The sequence below is a fragment of the Nannospalax galili genome, unplaced genomic scaffold (genome assembly GCF_000622305.1).
Source record: "Nannospalax galili isolate Female #2095 unplaced genomic scaffold, S.galili_v1.0 scaffold1051, whole genome shotgun sequence".
Taxonomy (NCBI): domain Eukaryota; kingdom Metazoa; phylum Chordata; class Mammalia; order Rodentia; family Spalacidae; genus Nannospalax; species Nannospalax galili.
This window is the reverse complement of record NW_008331995.1, coordinates 2,629,648-2,646,895: the sequence shown is the minus strand read 5'-3', so window position 1 is coordinate 2,646,895 and position 17,248 is coordinate 2,629,648. Positions and strand designations below refer to the sequence as shown.

The 17,248-nt window shown below is 39.6% G+C and overlaps 1 protein-coding gene across 14 annotated transcripts in view; it reads left to right on the top strand.

The window, feature by feature from the left end:
* Positions 1-17,248, top strand: part of Magi1 (membrane associated guanylate kinase, WW and PDZ domain containing 1) — a 692,255-nt gene that overhangs the window by 594,790 nt on the left and 80,217 nt on the right. For all 14 annotated transcript variants that reach the window (XM_017796616.2, XM_017796611.2, XM_017796614.2 and 11 more), the window contains exons 6-10: positions 7-89; positions 4,400-4,435; positions 10,711-10,768; positions 14,128-14,273; positions 15,850-15,942. In XM_017796616.2, the coding sequence (XP_017652105.1) occupies positions 7-89; positions 4,400-4,435; positions 10,711-10,768; positions 14,128-14,273; positions 15,850-15,942 (416 nt within the window). The remainder of the gene's footprint in view (positions 1-6; positions 90-4,399; positions 4,436-10,710; positions 10,769-14,127; positions 14,274-15,849; positions 15,943-17,248) is intronic.

Genomic DNA, 17,248 nt, shown 5'->3' with positions numbered 1-17,248 from the left:
TTACAGCCATAACACAAAAACAACATCATGGTTAGACCCTCGGTGCCTAAACAAACAGCAGAAGCCTCTGGAAGAGTGCGAAGATGATGGTAAGGACTCGGTGGTCTTGATGCTCAGTGCATTGGGGGTGTGCTTACATGGGCAAATATTTTCAGAGTGGTTACAGGGTAAATCCGTTTTTTTAACATTGAGAGGGTTTTTGATCATGCAATTTCTAGGAAGTTTACTGTGGTTTACAAAGAAAAGGGAATTCAGTAGAATTGTTTCTAAAGAGCAATTTATTTACACCAAAACACATGTGCGGTCTAATATGGACATCGGAAATACAATCTGAGCTCAGCCAGAAACTGTTCAAGGCAGGTGCATCCTCTGCCTTGAACTTGGAAAAGACTAGAGAAAGTCTCCAGGAATATAGATAAGTACTAGCCATGCTAGAGCCTAACCCTATGTTATAAATGTCATAGGGAGAGAAATTGAGAACTTGTCTTGGACTCTTATTGTTTCATAATTCTGTTATTTCTCCAGTTTGGGGGCTATAGAAAACATCTTGACATGTTGGGAATGTTGGTGTAACTTAGAATATTGCCATAATTTTTGAAAAGATTGATCCTCAGTGAAACAGACAGGGTGATGCTTAGACCTCCCTGTTCATCTTGGGAACATTCTAACTGACTGCAAAAGTTTATTCTGAAAAAGTTAATTTCAGGTATTTGGAGGTTCTAATTATTTCTCCAAAATGACAGAAAAAAATTGTGACAGAGCAAATATGTCCCTTTTCAGCAGCATGCTAAAATCTATCCCAAGTTCTACCAAAATTATTTTCGTTATGGACTTATTAAAAGGCAGATGTGCTTTGCTGCACATTATTCAATTCTGGCACTTGAAGTATGGAATACATATTTTCCTGTAAGATAACAAAGCTTTATTAATTCATCCTGTAATGCAGAATTGTTGCATATATAAAAATGTGATGTTTGGAAAACGCAAGCAAGTATTGCGCAGAATTGGAAAGCCTTGTACTCTGAGAACCATGCTATGTGGTTGTAGTTACAGGAAATACATGTAGGACCGCATGCTAATGCTTGCTGATGTTTATTGGAGCCAGTTTTGGTGAAAATGCATGTCCTTCTAACCAAGAAGCACTCTTGAGGGGATTCTTTTCATTGCTTATTCCCATGGCTGAAGAAGTAATGGAGTAGGTGTGATCAGTTCTGATATTTTGCCTACATGGGAATAATGGACTTCCCTGAGTATTCAAGGATTCTGTTAAATATACATAGATAACCAAGTTTCAAAGATGAGAACATAAAACACATTCTAAAGCACAACTTTGTGGAAGAAAATGTCACCTTTCTTTGATAAGTGACGATTTTGAGGGCAGTTGGGCCATTCTTATTACAGGGTCCTCAGTGTCACTGTCCATTATAAGTACATTGGGAACGTCTGAAAGTACATAGTACTATAATTTGATAAATGACAGAAGATTTCAGAAGCTTTTAGTGAGAGAAAAGTTACTGAAGTAAATGCATTAAGAAGCATTACTGAATTTTTATTACCAAATTTTTAATTCTTAGAATTCTTACCATTTACATAAACACTTTCCTTTAACACAAGCATACATTCATACCAAATGCAGTTCATTTAGTAATTATCCCCTCAACATTAGAATTCATATATTCTTTTCATTTAGAATTATATGTATGTCTGTGCATGTACACATAAACAGCATAAACATGTAATCAGATGATAGGCATCAGTTTGTATTTTCTGCTACCAGTTTAGCACAGAGCTGCCTCAATTACTGTTCATGTTACAGCACAAATCAAGGAAACACTACTGATCACATGTCCTGTGCCTGTATTCTTTCATACTTATAGTTCACATGGGATACAACACAACAATAGTATACTTCGATATTATAAAGACGTTGGGTTTCCATTTCCTATCTCAGGGGAATGAGGAGCTAGTTTGGGAGTTTGATCTTCAGTATATGAATTCCTGCTTTGGCCTTTTCTAGTTCTGTTAGAAGTCTTGACCTTGCCTTTCAGGGCCAGGTCAATGTTTTCATTTGCCTGGTTTATTATCCCAACAGGTTGCCTCAAAGAGACTTCAGACTCAGGGTAATTAAAACCAGACTCTTGTCCCTTTCCCCAGCCTGTGCTAAGTGTTCCCTGTTTCCACTGAGTAGTGAATGCAGACTCAGGAGTCCATTGACCTCTGACTGCTCTTCATGTCATTTCTAGCCCATAAGCCAGCTGTATCCACTTGGCCTCCTTAATGTTTCTTTCATCTATTCCCCATTTTTCACTCAACTGTTCCATTCCTAATCTGGGTCACAGATCTCCTTACCTAGACCCTTTCCCTTGACCACTGTTCTCAGCCATTTTTTAAATGTCACTTTTGATGATGTTATCACTGACCACCCCTCTGGCCTGGTCAGTGGCCTCTAGTCCACTCAGTAGCTGCCTGGTCTAGTCTGCTTCTTTAAGTCCCATGTGGTCCAGCCACCCTAGCTGTTCTCTACTCTAGCTGTTCTGCACACTGCCCTCTGATTTGCATTCCACTGGTTCTCCCTGAGTTGCTGCCTCCTTGACAACTAGGTGCACAGTTCTTTCTTAGAATGTGGTCACATTTTTCACATAGTTGCTAAATATCTTCTACCTGACTCAGATATTCTACAACCTTCAGATGGATCAGTGCCTGCAATGACAGAGCATCCTGTTCTCACAGAACTTAAGTTCGAGCCACTTTGGTTGAACTTTATGCATCCTTCAGATTATAGCTCAGATCCTGTTTCCATGACTTTGGCTTCAGCTAAGATCAAGCCACTCCACTGTATGTCACACTCTAGAAAATTAGCCATGGCTTTAATTTTAGTGAATTTTAGCTTCATGTTTGTCTCTGCTCCCAACACAGTAAATGTATCTGTGTTGATTTACTGTCTCTGCCACCTAGCACAGTGGTTGGCACATTTAAATAATCACTGGAAAAGGAAAAAAAAACGTGAATGAGGGGCTGGAGAGATGATTCAGCAGTTAAGAGCACTGACTACCCTTGCAAGAGGACGAGGTTCAATTCCCATCACCCACATGATGGCTAACCGCCATCTGTAACTCTGTTCCAGGAGATCTGACACCCTCTTCTGATCTCCATGGGTATTGCATGACATGGGTATAGTTACATACATGCAGACAATACACTCACACATAAAGATAAAATATTTTTTAAAAAATAAAAATGAGCCCTCCCCAAAGCATTAAATAATATCAAAATGGACATTTCTACAAGTGATTTTATTTAGATCTGTTAACTCCCTTAAGAAAGAATACCAGTCAAAAGTTCACTGTTAACTCAAGATGAACATGGCAACCTACCTATAGACCCACCACTCAGGAAGCAGAGAAGGGAGTCCTGAGCTCAAGCTGGCCAGCTAGCTTAGCTGGGAAATATTTAGTACTTGAGTGTTCTAGAAACTACCTTGAGCGCTGTGCATGCCACAGTGTAGAAGGAGGCTTGGAACCACTCCTCTGCCCTTGTGTTCCTGGAACTTCTGGAGTAAACAGCAGCCACCTGCTCTGTAGCTGGAGAGGCTTTTATGCACAAAATGAATTTTGTGTGCTGTGCTGCGTTCTCCTCTCAGTCCTAGCCAGCTGTTCTACTGACAGCAGAGGAGGTCAAGAATAAAAGCATTTTGACTTGTTTTGCTGGCTGAAGTCATTGAGAACATTTTCGCTTGACTCTTTCTGAACCATTTGGCTTAGCTTATATACAAATAAACACAAGGTCAGTGAACTCTCCTCCAAATCCTCCTCCAGGGTAGCCATCAAGCATCGCTTCCTTGATGTACATCACCACAGTGGTTTATCTCTCTAGCTCTTTTTTGACAGCCAGTGGGTACACCGTACAGTGCTTGCTCAGCTTGACCTCACCTTCCACTTTTCAACCAGCAGTATCACTTGTACGTTCAGTAATGCTTTAACTGTGAGTGTAATTGCATCTCTGATGAGAGGATTCTTGAAGGATTAAAAGGACTAATATTGAAAGGTCTAACAGCTTTGTTTGCTGCAAATAAGGTCAGTAATAAGTGACTTCCCACTTAAGAACATTGAAACCACAAAGGTATTTGTCATCTTTTACAACTAATCCAATCTTATTTTGACATGCAAGGAAATGAGCCATATAATTATTTTGCCAATATCAGCTGTTACCATTTTGTGATTTATACTGAGGTCACAAGTTTACTGGCCAAGCCAGTGAAACAAACCACAATGCAGGTAAGAACAAAATAAAATGATGTATTTGCTGCCTTTTTTTCTGAGGGAAGTTTCTTTCTTGGTGTTGGTATCTGAATTTTTCTTTCTGTCTTTTCTGTCTTATTCCTGCTCTTCCTTTGGAGAAGAAGGGGTACACACCGAGGAGCTGGACAGTGAACTAGGTAATGCCTCCCTGCCTGCTGTTGTTGCATGATTGCCCTGCATGGTGCATTGCTTAAACCCTCTCTGTCTTGAGGTGACACTTCTCCAGTTGTAATCTTCAGCCCAGCTTACTCATGAAAGTCAGTGTGTTTGATACGGACATCAAAGGGGGTTGTATGAAATACACCATTTCTGCAAGAAAAAATTTGAACACACTGAGGCTAGAATTGGGAAGACAGTGAAGGGCTGCTTGCCATGACCCTGGAACTTTCATATCTCCTGTCTTAGCCTCATTCTTTTTTGTGTAGTGCTCAGTATTATGCATGTGAGTAATGTAAAAACAGCAAAGTAAAAGAGAAACTCAGGGAACAAATATAATGATTTCTGCAAGGATCATTGGAATAAAATAATTCCACTGAGTAACTGCATAGTGTACGAGTCTTACATTTGTGTTGTTTTTAAATCACGGGCCACGTGTTGCTGACAGATGCAGTGTTTGTGGCATTTTCTTTAGAGGCTATGTTCCCGTGTAAGTCAAGTTTTGACTACCTCAGCTAGTATGTTTAGGAGTAATTTGTATTTGCATATAATGCCACACTCTTCTTTCCTTTGCTGTTGGGATATGTTGAGTTATATTTCATGTGAAGTGCATTGTATTGATATTTGAGCAATATTGAAATTAGTTGCACTCCATCTGAGGGGGAGATAGAAAAGCACAAGTAGTTTCAACTAAATTGCAGATGAAAATCTTGGCTGATTGAAAATTAGCCATATTCAACATTGTTTAAGCAGAAGACTGACATCAGTATGAATGGAACTGTCCTAAGATTATTGAATCTGCATGGCATTTTTGAAGTTTTCTTAAGACCTGAAAATATAAATGTACTTAATAGAGATTACCACTTTCATTTGGTTTTGGTTTTGCTACATAAAGATAACACTGGTTGACTAGAGTTGTAGTATAGAATTTAGCTTTATTTTCCTCAGTATTTGGAAACTATCCCCTTATACTTGATTAATATGCCAGTAACAACCAGTAACTATTTGGGGGTCTATTTTTAAAGTTGCTTATTAAGTTGGCCTTTGGTTATTGCAGTAGGAATGTCTTGAGATTTGTAAATGTGCAATAACATAGTCCAAATCTATTTTTATTTTAAAGACTATCAATTTATGATATTAAATAAAATTATTGAAAAAAGCTGAAGCAGTTATCGTTTTTTTAGACTAATTTCAACCTGAATAATACATGGGAATGCCCCTCCCACCTGCTGTTCTAGATGGCTGTGGACATAAGTCAGCTTGTATGGCGAGAACACACACTTCCCTGCTTCAAAGGAAGTTTGAATTGAAATTTCAGGAAAGCAATTTGCCTTTTCCCCCATAACTTTGATATCGTTGGAACTTTCCTACAGTGTTAAGGACTCCTAAATAATAAGCTCTCTTGGCGCATACTTCCATTCTTGTAGTCACAGCCATAATCGGGAAATGGTTTGCGGCATTTGGAGAGTGGTCTCTGGTAGATCAGACTGCCCAGCTTCCCTGCTTACTGGTACTCCATGACACCATGGGCTCTCCCACGTACTAGATCTGTGACATACACAAACTCATGCACCTATGCACCTTCTTTTTGCTTTCCTTTTTTTAAAGTGATGTAAATTGGGAGCTGAAGTGATCACTCAATTGATAAAGTGCATGTCTTACAAGCACAAGGACATGAAGCCATATTTAATTTAAAAAAAAAAAAAAAAGCCCAGCATAGTGGCACACTCTTGTAATCCCACTGTGAGGAATGGAGATTGGTGGGACTTACTGACCAGCCACATGGCCTGATTGGTAATTCCAGACCAATGAAAGATCCTGTCCCCAAAATAGGGTGGGGCCAGCAAGATGCAGGTAAACGCACTTGCCTGGTGACCTGAGTTTGATCCCTGGAACCCATGAAAGTGAAAAGAGAACTGGTCCCACAAGTTGTCCTTTGACCGCCACATACTAGCTGTGGTATGCATACCCATGTACTTCTCTCTCTCCCTCTCTCTTGCTCTCTTCTCTCTCTCTCTCTCTCTCTCTCTCTCTCTCTCTCTCTCTCACTCATAGTAAATGAAATTTTAAAGCAAGGTAGACAGTTCCTGATGAATGAGAACTGAGGTTGTTTGGTGGCCTCTACATGTATGCCCATACGTCCATATGTGTGCATATACCCTGCTCCGATATGCACCTTCATGAGCACAAAAATTATGCAAATCAGGACCAAAAAGGGAGCTCCTTTGGTGCTTCTGAAGAGTTTTAATGAAAACTTGTTTGTCCTTGTGATTAGCACATATTGCTGCTATGGTGAGTTTCATTATATATTAGCTAACCCTCTTACTGGACTTAATACTTTCTTATATTACTTCTTCCCTTTATCATAGACAAGAGGTGAATGTGTTTGTTTCATTCTAAAGAAATCACCCAAATATCAAATGTTTCTAAGTAGAGTAGACCTGATATTTGAGTTTGGTTCCCACAGTCTCACTTTGTAGCACTAGTATGCACACATGTGCACACACATGCTGTTGTCTGTTACATTCACTTCAGATTCCATTGACAAGCTCGCTGCCCATTTTTTAAATAAAGGAAGTCTAATTTCAAGCAAAAGCACCTGTCAGGTTTTCAGTGAACGCTAAGTCCAGATGTGACAAGTAATTTCTGTAACCTGCCTCTGGAAGGCATGGGCAATTGGCATGGGTATTGGATACAGATCATTTGATTATAGAGTTGTCATTCCTGAACTCTGTTGTTTGAGCTGGGTCAGTAGCGCCATTGTGCACTTTGGGTTTGCAGATTCTGTCCCATCATCCTCTACAGAAGTCTCCCATGAATCAAAAAATCCCTGGAGAACCTTCTTTTGGAACTACAAAGTATTCAGGCAGTGAAACCAACTAGCGAAGATAGAGACCCCCCCCCCGACTCCCCGCAAAACTCCCTTTCCAACCAAAGATAAGCTACAGGTTTGAACTGTAGGTTTGATTTTTAGTGTGATTTTTCTATCTATACACTGACAGATCTCCTACACACAGAATATTTGACTGATCAATATTTGCTCCTGTAGGGGTAAAGTGGTGCCACATGAAATTTTCAGAGTCAGGAGCAGCAAGCACACAGGCCATAGAAATTCATCTTAGTCTTTTTGTCATTTATTGGAATTGCTGTGTGCTATATACGGTGCTAAATAATTTACAAGCATCCTCCTTCAGGTGAATAAGGAGAAAGGTGTGTTCAGAGATGTTTATGAGCTAGCCAAAGTCCACGGAGCAACAGAGCTAAAGCAAACGCTAGGCTAGGTCTGGATCTCAGATCTGGGCAGTGCCAAAAGGATGTCAGCCCCTCCAACCTCTGTAACAGGTCAGGAGTCTCGTCTGCCCCCCTTCAGGATTTAGATACAGGAGGTGCGTCTTCAGGAGAGTTTACTTAAACCATAATGTAATCACTTTCTGAGTTAAATATTTTCTGCCCCTTTTTAGTTTTCTAACACCAAACTGCAAAATCTAGGACCAACAGCTTCCTTTTTTAAAATCAATGACCTATTTCTATTTTAAGCATTAGAAGACTAATTCCTGTTATTAAGTTAATCACCACATTGGAAGTGAGAAATCTATCTTTCCATTTCAAAATGAGCTTTAACTTCTAATTGGTTCATCTGTTTCACAAATGTTTTAAATTTTTTTTTTGTTTGGCTGTGTGCAAGTTCATGTGTGGGTGCATGTACACGTGTGTGTATTTGCCTGTAGAGGCCAGAGGACAACCTCAGCAGTGTTACTCAAGTTTTTACCACTCTGTTTTATTTTTGACAGGGTCTCCCTAGTCCCAACCCACCTGGAAGTCACTATGGACCAGGCTGGCCTCATTCTCACAGAGCTCTACCTGCCCTTGCCCCCCCAAGGGCTGAGATTAAAAGCATGGGTCACCACATCTGGTATCACCTTGGGTTTTGAGACAAGGGTCTCTCCTTGTCCTGAAATTTGCTGAGTAGGCTAGGCTGACAGGCCACTGAGTCCTGAGGATCCACTCATCTCCATTTTACCCATTCTGGGATGACAAGTACATACCACTGTGTTCTGCTTTTTTTTTTTTTTTTTTTTAACACATGAATTCTGGGGTTCAAACTCAGGCTCTCATGCTTTCAAGGCACACACTTTACCAACTAAAATGTCACCCCAGCCCCAGAAATGTTGAAATTGAACAAATACTCAAAATACCAGTTGACTGACCAATTTCTGAACTCCAGCACATTAAATTGTTGATAATGCCATGGGTCAAAAGTCAGATGAGGATTTTTATATCCTCTGTGTACCTCCACCAAAGCACAGGTAATAGCTGTGCTTCCTGCTTAGCTAATACACTTCTCTGTGTTCTAGTATCTAACACATCCACAGGAAGACAGTAGTTGCTCATAAATATCAAATTAATAATTAAGAAATTGAGACCATACTATTTCTCCCCTTTTATCTAAAGATAATGAGGTCAAGTGTTTCTGGTTCTAGATTTTTGGAAGGAGGTCCGATTCAATTCATTGTGGTGCAATTCTTCACTCTCACCCATTCTTCTACCCCGTGTGGCTGTGCAGCAATTTGCATTTTTTTAATCTTCAGTTTCCCAACTCCTTGGAAATATTTTCCTGGTTCATTTTCATTTAAATGGTAATTTCCAGCTTTGTAAGGCATTTGATTTGCATCAGTCCATAAGACCTAGTATAAAAGAAATGACAAGTTGTATCAACATCTGCAGATTGGACCTGTCTTGCATTTTAGTACTAATGTCTTCAGAATTCAAAGACTTCTTTAAAATCTGCTAAGGGTTTAAAAAAAAAAAATAGAAAAGGGGGATGAGGTGGGAGTATGAGGGGACTTGTCTCTTTGTTTACAAACATACAAACAACCTGTGGAGCAAAAGCCATAAAATTAATGTCTCTTGATGTTCAGATACTGAAACAACATGAATTTTGAGTAATTCGTCTGCATGTGCTTTGTGCGGACACGGGTGCGTCCGGGTCATTCTGGACTGTTGGTGATAGGTGGAAACCCTCTGCTGATGAAATTGTTACTATTTGAGAATACTAACCATATGATTCTTGGAACTGAAAAACAAAACTGTTTCAAAGTAAAGAGTGTTTCTAGTGTTTATAGTATTCCATTTGAGTTACTTCTAGGAATGATGATTTACTTCAGAGCGTAGAGTTATCCAAGTTTGCCTTAACAACATAGACCAGTAACTCTAAAATAAAACTGAGCAATTGCTGCACTGGCAGAAAGGACTGTTTAATGACACAAAGTGCAACCTAGGTGCTTCTTTGTCCAAGTAAAATAATCTGGTGTGGTGGGCTTTTCTGTAACAGAGTCGTGTAGCAGAACTCAGGACTACTTAGAGAATAAGTGAAGTTCAAACTATGATGGGAAACCTTAGTAGCTGGGAGTTTTTTAATTCTACCTACATTCCCACAAAGCCATTTTGCCACCACATTTAAAAGGTAAATATAGCTAGGTGTATTGGTACTTGCTGACAAACCAATGTTCCAGAAGTGAAGACCTGAGAATTGCAAGTTTGAGACCAGCCTGGCCCACTTAATGAGACTTGTTCTCAACACCATCACCCAGAGGGGAAGAAAAAAAAAAAAAAAAAGAATCCTATTTTCCCACGTCAATAGCGAGGTCTCTGGCAAACAGGAAGATGAACTGGCCAGCGTGGAATGGAGTGGCAGAGATGTGCAGTTCCAACCCCCAGTTCCACCTGGGCATTTTTATTCACTCAGTAGCATTTTAATTAGAGCAAGGAGAAAAATAAGATGCAGGTTTATTTTTCTTTCAAGGAAAGCAAAACAGGACTATTGAATTGAAAATGAAAAAGAAAAGTAATTTTCATCTGTTTTTGCTTGTGCGGTAACGTAGTCTGGAAACAAAATGAGAAAACTATAAATATTTAAGGTAGGAACTAGGCATTCAAAGCAAGTTTTAACTATTTCCATTAAAATCTAATTTAATAGTTGGTTGACAATGAAGGCAGCTGGGAATGTGTTTTATTGTTTTTTGGGTTTTTTTTTTTTTAAGTAAAATAGCAGTAGATAAAAAATAACTCTTCAAATAAGAAAGTGCACTGAACAAAATAAAAGTAATGCATACGTCTATGGGGTTAGAATATACAGTTTTAATTGGATTTAAGGCATTTGTCTACGTCTTTCTCCTTTTGCTTAACTCAGTTGCTGACAATTTCCTGACTCTTAAGAATCAGCTTTTCTTTCTCTGAATGGTTTTCTATTTTTCAGAGCTGCCTGCTGGTTGGGAAAAGATTGAAGACCCTGTCTATGGTGTCTACTATGTAGAGTAAGTGCTTATCGATAACTCAAACATCATTTGCACCCCTATGTGATTATGTACATCTATGTTAAATAGCTTGGCATTGTTACAAGGTACAAAGTAATATTATTAATATTTGATGAAATATAAAGAATGTAGTGAAGAAGAAAATATTCAGTGAATGAAGATAGTTTGGCTACTAAATTCAGAAAGGTAGTACAGGTGACTTTTTTAAACCTCCGTTTCACCAAGACCAAATGTAGTCCTGGAATATGACAGGTGCTTAGTAAGTATTGGTTGAAAGAATAAACAGGAACAGGCAGGCTGCAGGTAAGTCAATAGAGTCGTGAGTCTTAAGGAAAGGGCCTTTTCGGCCTACTTTTTCTCATGCCCAGGTCTGAACTTATCGGTAATTATTTATTCATTCTGCCATTCTAAAAGGATTAGTCAAATCTTAATAATTTATGAAATGTTGCCAAGGGTAAGAAGGAAATGAAAACTAAGCTAAGATGCTAACATTGGACATGTACTTTGCCATTTTATTAGAACCATTGATTAGTTGGAGGATACTAAAAGAAATTTTTTTAAAAATAAGAGGTGGAATACTGAAATCATGTGCATTGTATCTTTTCCTCTGAAAAAGGGGAGGGGTAACTGATAAAAGTTCATTTGAAAGAAAGAAACTCCATGTAAGCCCTGTATTATCATCCTTGCCATCACAGTAAAGATAATGGGCCTTCTTTCTCTCTCATTTTGCTGGCAGTAAGTCATTTTTGTATAATGCCCTGGTAACTGAAGCTTGGTGCAAAAATGCCAGGCCACTGAATGCTCAGTGTCTTATTGTGAAACAGTTAATGTGAGTTCAGTATAGCAAGTATCCTTGGCCAGTACAGACATTGCCTTCCTCTTACCTAAGAGGAAGAATTGGAAATTTGGGCCATCAAAGATACAAACCAGTCATTTCTGTTGACCCTTGTAAAGTCCATTTCCACTGTCAGCGCTGAAGTCTTTCCTACATGTACACAGAGAGGCCTCTGCTATATGTGGCTCACTTTGCATTGGTACTCAACAAGCTTAGTAAGAAAAGAAACAGGTGAGGCTGCTTTAAAAAGAGAAGAAACCTGGTCCTGGAGGGGCAAGGTGTTACTCCGTTCTAGGTCTCTGTGCCTTTTAGTTCCTGGCCCACAGACATGTTAATGGTAGGCAATTTCAATCTAAAATGAATTAAGAAAGAAGTAGGCCTTTAATAGAATTTAAGATAATATGTTCACCCTATTTGATAAACCCGATTTAAAAAAAAAAAAAAAAAAGACTAAGCCAGGTGTGGTGGCACACACTTTTAGTCCCAGCACTTGGGAGGCAGAGGCAGTGAATTTCTGTGATACAGAGGTCAATCTGGACTGCCTGGTGAGTTCCAGGCCAGCTGGGGCCACAAAGAGACTCTGTCTCAAAAGAATAAACAAATAAAAAAGACTGGATTAAAAAAAAACAGTATATAAGTTCTAAATAACCACATACTAGAGATGCCCTCAAACTCATAATGAACCTTTGTGGGCTTAAAAATTATATCCATGACATGTATGAAGATGTGTACATATATTTATGAATACTTATACACATATACAAAATAAATAAGGCCATTACAATAAAAAATATGTATTAGTGCCTGGGTCTTTGTCACTTTGAACCTAACACATCTGCTTGTTGGCTATCTTTGGAGTACCTTTGCCTAAGGGTTATACTTTTAATCATTTCTCCTGGTCAGTTGATAAAAATAGCTGACAGATGTTAGTGGAATCCTTTAAACTTTCCTGTTTGGGTGACCACTTATGCCTTCTACAGACCCTGCTATGGAGGTCTGCCATTGTATATAGCCAGTTTAGCCTTAATTTTTAATAATTCCATATTCTACTTCTTAAATTTAACCACTTTCCCTATCAGATGATACCTTGGAAATTTGGATAGACTCATTGGTTAAAGTCTTAGAATTTGAAAGACATCGACCTAAGTTAAATCTAGCTGTGTTAGGCCAGGTGAGTTAACTACTTAAAAGTATGCTTTCCTTTTCCATAAACTACCATGGTCCCCAATTATCTATGGTTTTCCTTTCTGTGATTTCATCTACTCAAGGTCAGCTGTGGTCAGAAAAAAATTACATAGGAAAATCAAGAAATAATTCTTTCAAATATTTTATTATTTTTATTTTATATGTATGAGTGTATTGCCTGCATGTATATAAGTGCACCTGTGTCATGCAGTGCCCACCTAGGTCAGAGGAGGGCATCAGCTTCCCTTGGAACTAGAGTTACAGACAGTTGTTAACCACCATTTGGGTGCTAGGAATTGAACCCGGGTCCTCTGCAAGAGCAGTCAGTACTCTTAACCTCTGAGCCATTTCTCTGGCCCCAAGAAATAAATAATTCTTGTTTCAAATTGAGTGCCATTCTGAGTAGTGTGATGAGCCTTCATGTTCTCTGCTCCACCAGCCTCAGGTCTAGGGCATCTATACTTTATCGAATCAGCCTGCCTGTGGTTATCGAATCAGCTGTCATAATGTCATAGTGCTTGTGTTCAAGTATCCCATATTTTGCCTCATAATGGCCCTGAAGCACAAAAGTAGTGGCACAGGCAACTGTCATATGCTAAAGTGAGGTCTGGAAGTATTTTCTTTGAGAAGGTGAAAATTATCAGCTTAAAAAGAGAAGAAAAAAAAATCAGATCCAGAGATTGCTAAAGTCTGTGATAAGTTTTTGTTGTTAATCTGTTCCTGTGCCTAATTTGTAAATTAAATTTTGTCATAGGTATATGCAGATACAGAGGAAAAACCATAGTCCATATAGGCCTGGATATTAACCTGAGTCTCAGTATCCAGTGGGACTATGAGAATATATTCTTTATAAGTAAGGAGTTGCTACTGTGTATGATTAAGGATATGAGGCTGGAGAGATGGGTCAGTGCTTAAGAGCACTGGCTGGTCTTGCAGAAGACGCATGCCAGCATCCACATGGCAGCTAACACCCATCTGCTCCAGTTCCAGGGGATCCAGCGCCCTCTTCTGACCTCCACAGGCATTGTACGACACGGATACACTTACGTCCATGCAGGCACAACATTCCCACACTATTCTAAAAAGAATAGAACCTTGCCGCATGTCATTTACTAGGAATTTTGAATAAAACACATGTCCACCTGGTAGCCCATTGCTTGATGCACATCATCTCTCAGTAGTAATGAAAACTGTTTATTTTTTCTTATCTGTGCATTTTGACACAAGGGTCAACATCAGATCTCCCACTTTGCTTCAGTCTAACCAGAGGACTTGTGGTTAGCCTTTTGCCTATGGGCTGACTATTTCTTTCCTGAAAACTGTTTTCCTTCCTTCCCAGCCACATCAACAGGAAGACACAATATGAGAACCCAGTTCTAGAAGCCAAACGGAAGAAACAGCTTGAACAGCAGCAGCAACAGCAGCCACAGCAGCCGCAGCAGCTGCAGCAGCAGCAACAGCAGCAACAGCCACCGCCTCCAGAAGGTTGGCTTCCTCAGCAGGCTTCTCTTGAGCTGGGAATGTGGGGCAAAGCCTGGGCACGTACACCCCCATGTGGTCAGAAGTGGTCTTGATGATTGAATCATTCTGTTCTCCATGGCAGAGCACCTGCTCTCGTCCAGCCCCATCCCTAGCACACCCCAGTACATTGCTGAAGGAGGCACCCCTTTAGAAAAGGCTTTAGCCCACAGAGCTTTCTAAAGGTGAGGGAATTGTACCAGGCAGCATTTGCATGGTAATCCCTGTTAAATCCAAACTCCTTTTAATACTTGAGTTTGAAGCAGAGTTGCTATGCAGTAGTCTACCTTTTCATCTTAGCAACATTGTGTAAAGAAATCAGGAAGACTTGGTAATTTTGAGTACCTCTGAAAAGTTACAAATTTATATTCTTTGTAAAATTATAAATGACTCAGGAGGAGTGTGGACCCTTGACTCTCCTAATGCTTGCCCCACCCCATCCTCAGTATGCAGAAAATTTTAGATACAAGTTGCAGAGTTCATTACAAATTTACCTCATAATTTTAATGGCAAAATAACATACCATTTAATAAATGTTCTACTAATATTTGGCCATCCATTTGCCAGTACTTGGGTTTTCATAATTTTTCATCTTTTTTTTTTTTTTTGCCTTTTTGAGACAGGGTCTCCCTGTAGCCCTAGCTGTCCTGGATTCGCTATGGAGACCAGGCTGGCCTCGAACTCGAACTCGAACTCACAGAGATCCACCTGCCTCTGCCTCCCGAGTGCTGGGATTAAAGGCATGTGCCACCATGCCTGGCAGATTTTTAAGCTTTTAAAAATGTCAAAGCTGTTCATGCCTTGTAGTGTTTATATAAAGGCAGGCATTTTTAGCTGGTAAAATACAGTTTGCTACCTCCTATCCTGGCCTATATAATTTAGAGAGAAACTGCCAGTTGAAAAGTTGTCTACCTTAATCTCATTTATTTAAGAACTTAAATTGGTTTTTTCTGAGACGGTAAAACAGAGTACCATTGGAAAATGCAGTTTGGGCAGTGGGTGTGTACGGCTGGGTGTGTTGGCTAAGGGAAAGTGACTCCACAGTGCATCGCAAAGGTCAGTCTACCACTCCCACAGTATTCCTGGGCCTCCAGCCTGCATAAAATTACAGTGAGGACCTGGCAGTGGCCTCCCTTTGAGTTTCAGAGACAACAGACATTAGTGTCTTGCAGAGTGTTGGCATCTCCCTCAGTGCAACTTCTGTAAGGCAGGCATGTTCTGAAGACCAGTCCACACCTGACCAAGCCTGTAGAAGTTTCTTTCTTAATGGCTGCCTTTGGGTGTACCCACACTTTTTCTTTTTTTAAAAAATTTAAAACTCTAGCCAGAGGGAGCTAGAACTTTTACTGGTTATATCACATTTCTTTACCCAAACATCAAATATGAAAGAAAACAATCTCTATGTCCTGAGGTCAGATACCAATTGCTTTCTTTTGCACACTACCTACTGTATTGGTTCATTGGTTTAGTTCGTACTAAGAAGAAGTGAGTAGTCTAAGTGTTTGAGGACAGTCCAGCATACTGTTTCTCTTCTTTCTTGTAGAATGGACAGAAGATCACTCATCCCTTGTGCCTCCTGTGGTTCCTTCTCACCCCCCGAGCAATCCGGAGCCAGCCAGGGAAGCTCCACTTCAGGGTAATGTAGGGTTTTTATTATATCACAGTTTTAGCTCTAGAACCTCTTTTGAAAACTTTTCATTACTATTTATTTATTTATTTATTTATTTATTATTGTATATATGTATGTATGTATGTATGTATGTATGTATGTGCACACTTGTTCCTGTCAGATGCTCAACTCAACTTTCAGGAGTAGTTCTGTCCTTCTACCTTGTGGGACCTATGGAAAGAACTCTTTCCTGTGGAAAGCACCTTTACCCATGAACCATCTTGCCAAGCCTAAAGTCAGTTTCTCTCCCCCCCCCCTTAATGAGAATTTTGTAGCTCCCACCTCTTTCTTTGGATAATAAAATACATAAAGAATGGAAGCAATTCTAAATGTATAAGATGTGTCAAAAAATTTAGAAGCTATTCTGAATTCTAAAATTCTCCAACTATTTGTTCTATTTTAAAAAATAATGGTACCTGCTAAGTGACCATTGAAGGCCAAGTTTCTCAACCTCGACACTGTTGATACTTCTGGCTAGGTAATTCTTTGCAAAGGGACTGTCCTATGAACTTTGTTGTAGGATGTTTGGCAGTCTCTCTGCCCACTAGATGTCAGGAGCACACAAACTACCCCTCCTCATGATAAGAATGGTCCTGAACATTATCAGCACCAGAGGAGCAGAACTGTCAATGAAAGATTCAGAAACCATACTATTTAATCTCATGCTGAGTAAGATTAAATTTAAAACTTGGCATTAGATAGTTTGAGATTCCAGTCAACATATTTGCTTTGGACTAGTCTTTTCTTCTAATCATAAAATAGCTCTGTTTTTAACTTCCTTCCTGGCTGCTCTTTGTACGTTTATATGTCCTGTAGCAGTTGAATAGGTCTCACCTTTATTCATGACAAAAGCCCCCTAGAAAGGGTCATTCTTGAATGTTGAAAGGTCTCAGACCTCGCTAATTTTATACCTCACTATTCTTCATTGACACAAAATTGTTTTTTCGAGGAACAGGAGTGTTCAGATTTTTTTCTTTCAAAGTAAGAAAACTAAGGCCTGGGGTGGGCACACCTTTAATCCTAGCACTCTGGAGGCAGAGGCAGGTGGTTCTCTGTGAGTTCAAGGCCAGCCTGCTCTACATAGTGAGTTCAGTGCCAGCTGGGGCTACAGGGAAACCCTGTCTCAAAAAGACCCCCCCCCCAAAAAAAAAAAAGAAAATTAGAAATAAGCATCATGTTGGATAGAGTTATGGAATGTTGGTTGTGCAGAACCATTACAAGTAATGTAAAATTTATCTTCCTGTCAACATTTTTAGCAAGATCCAACTGTGTT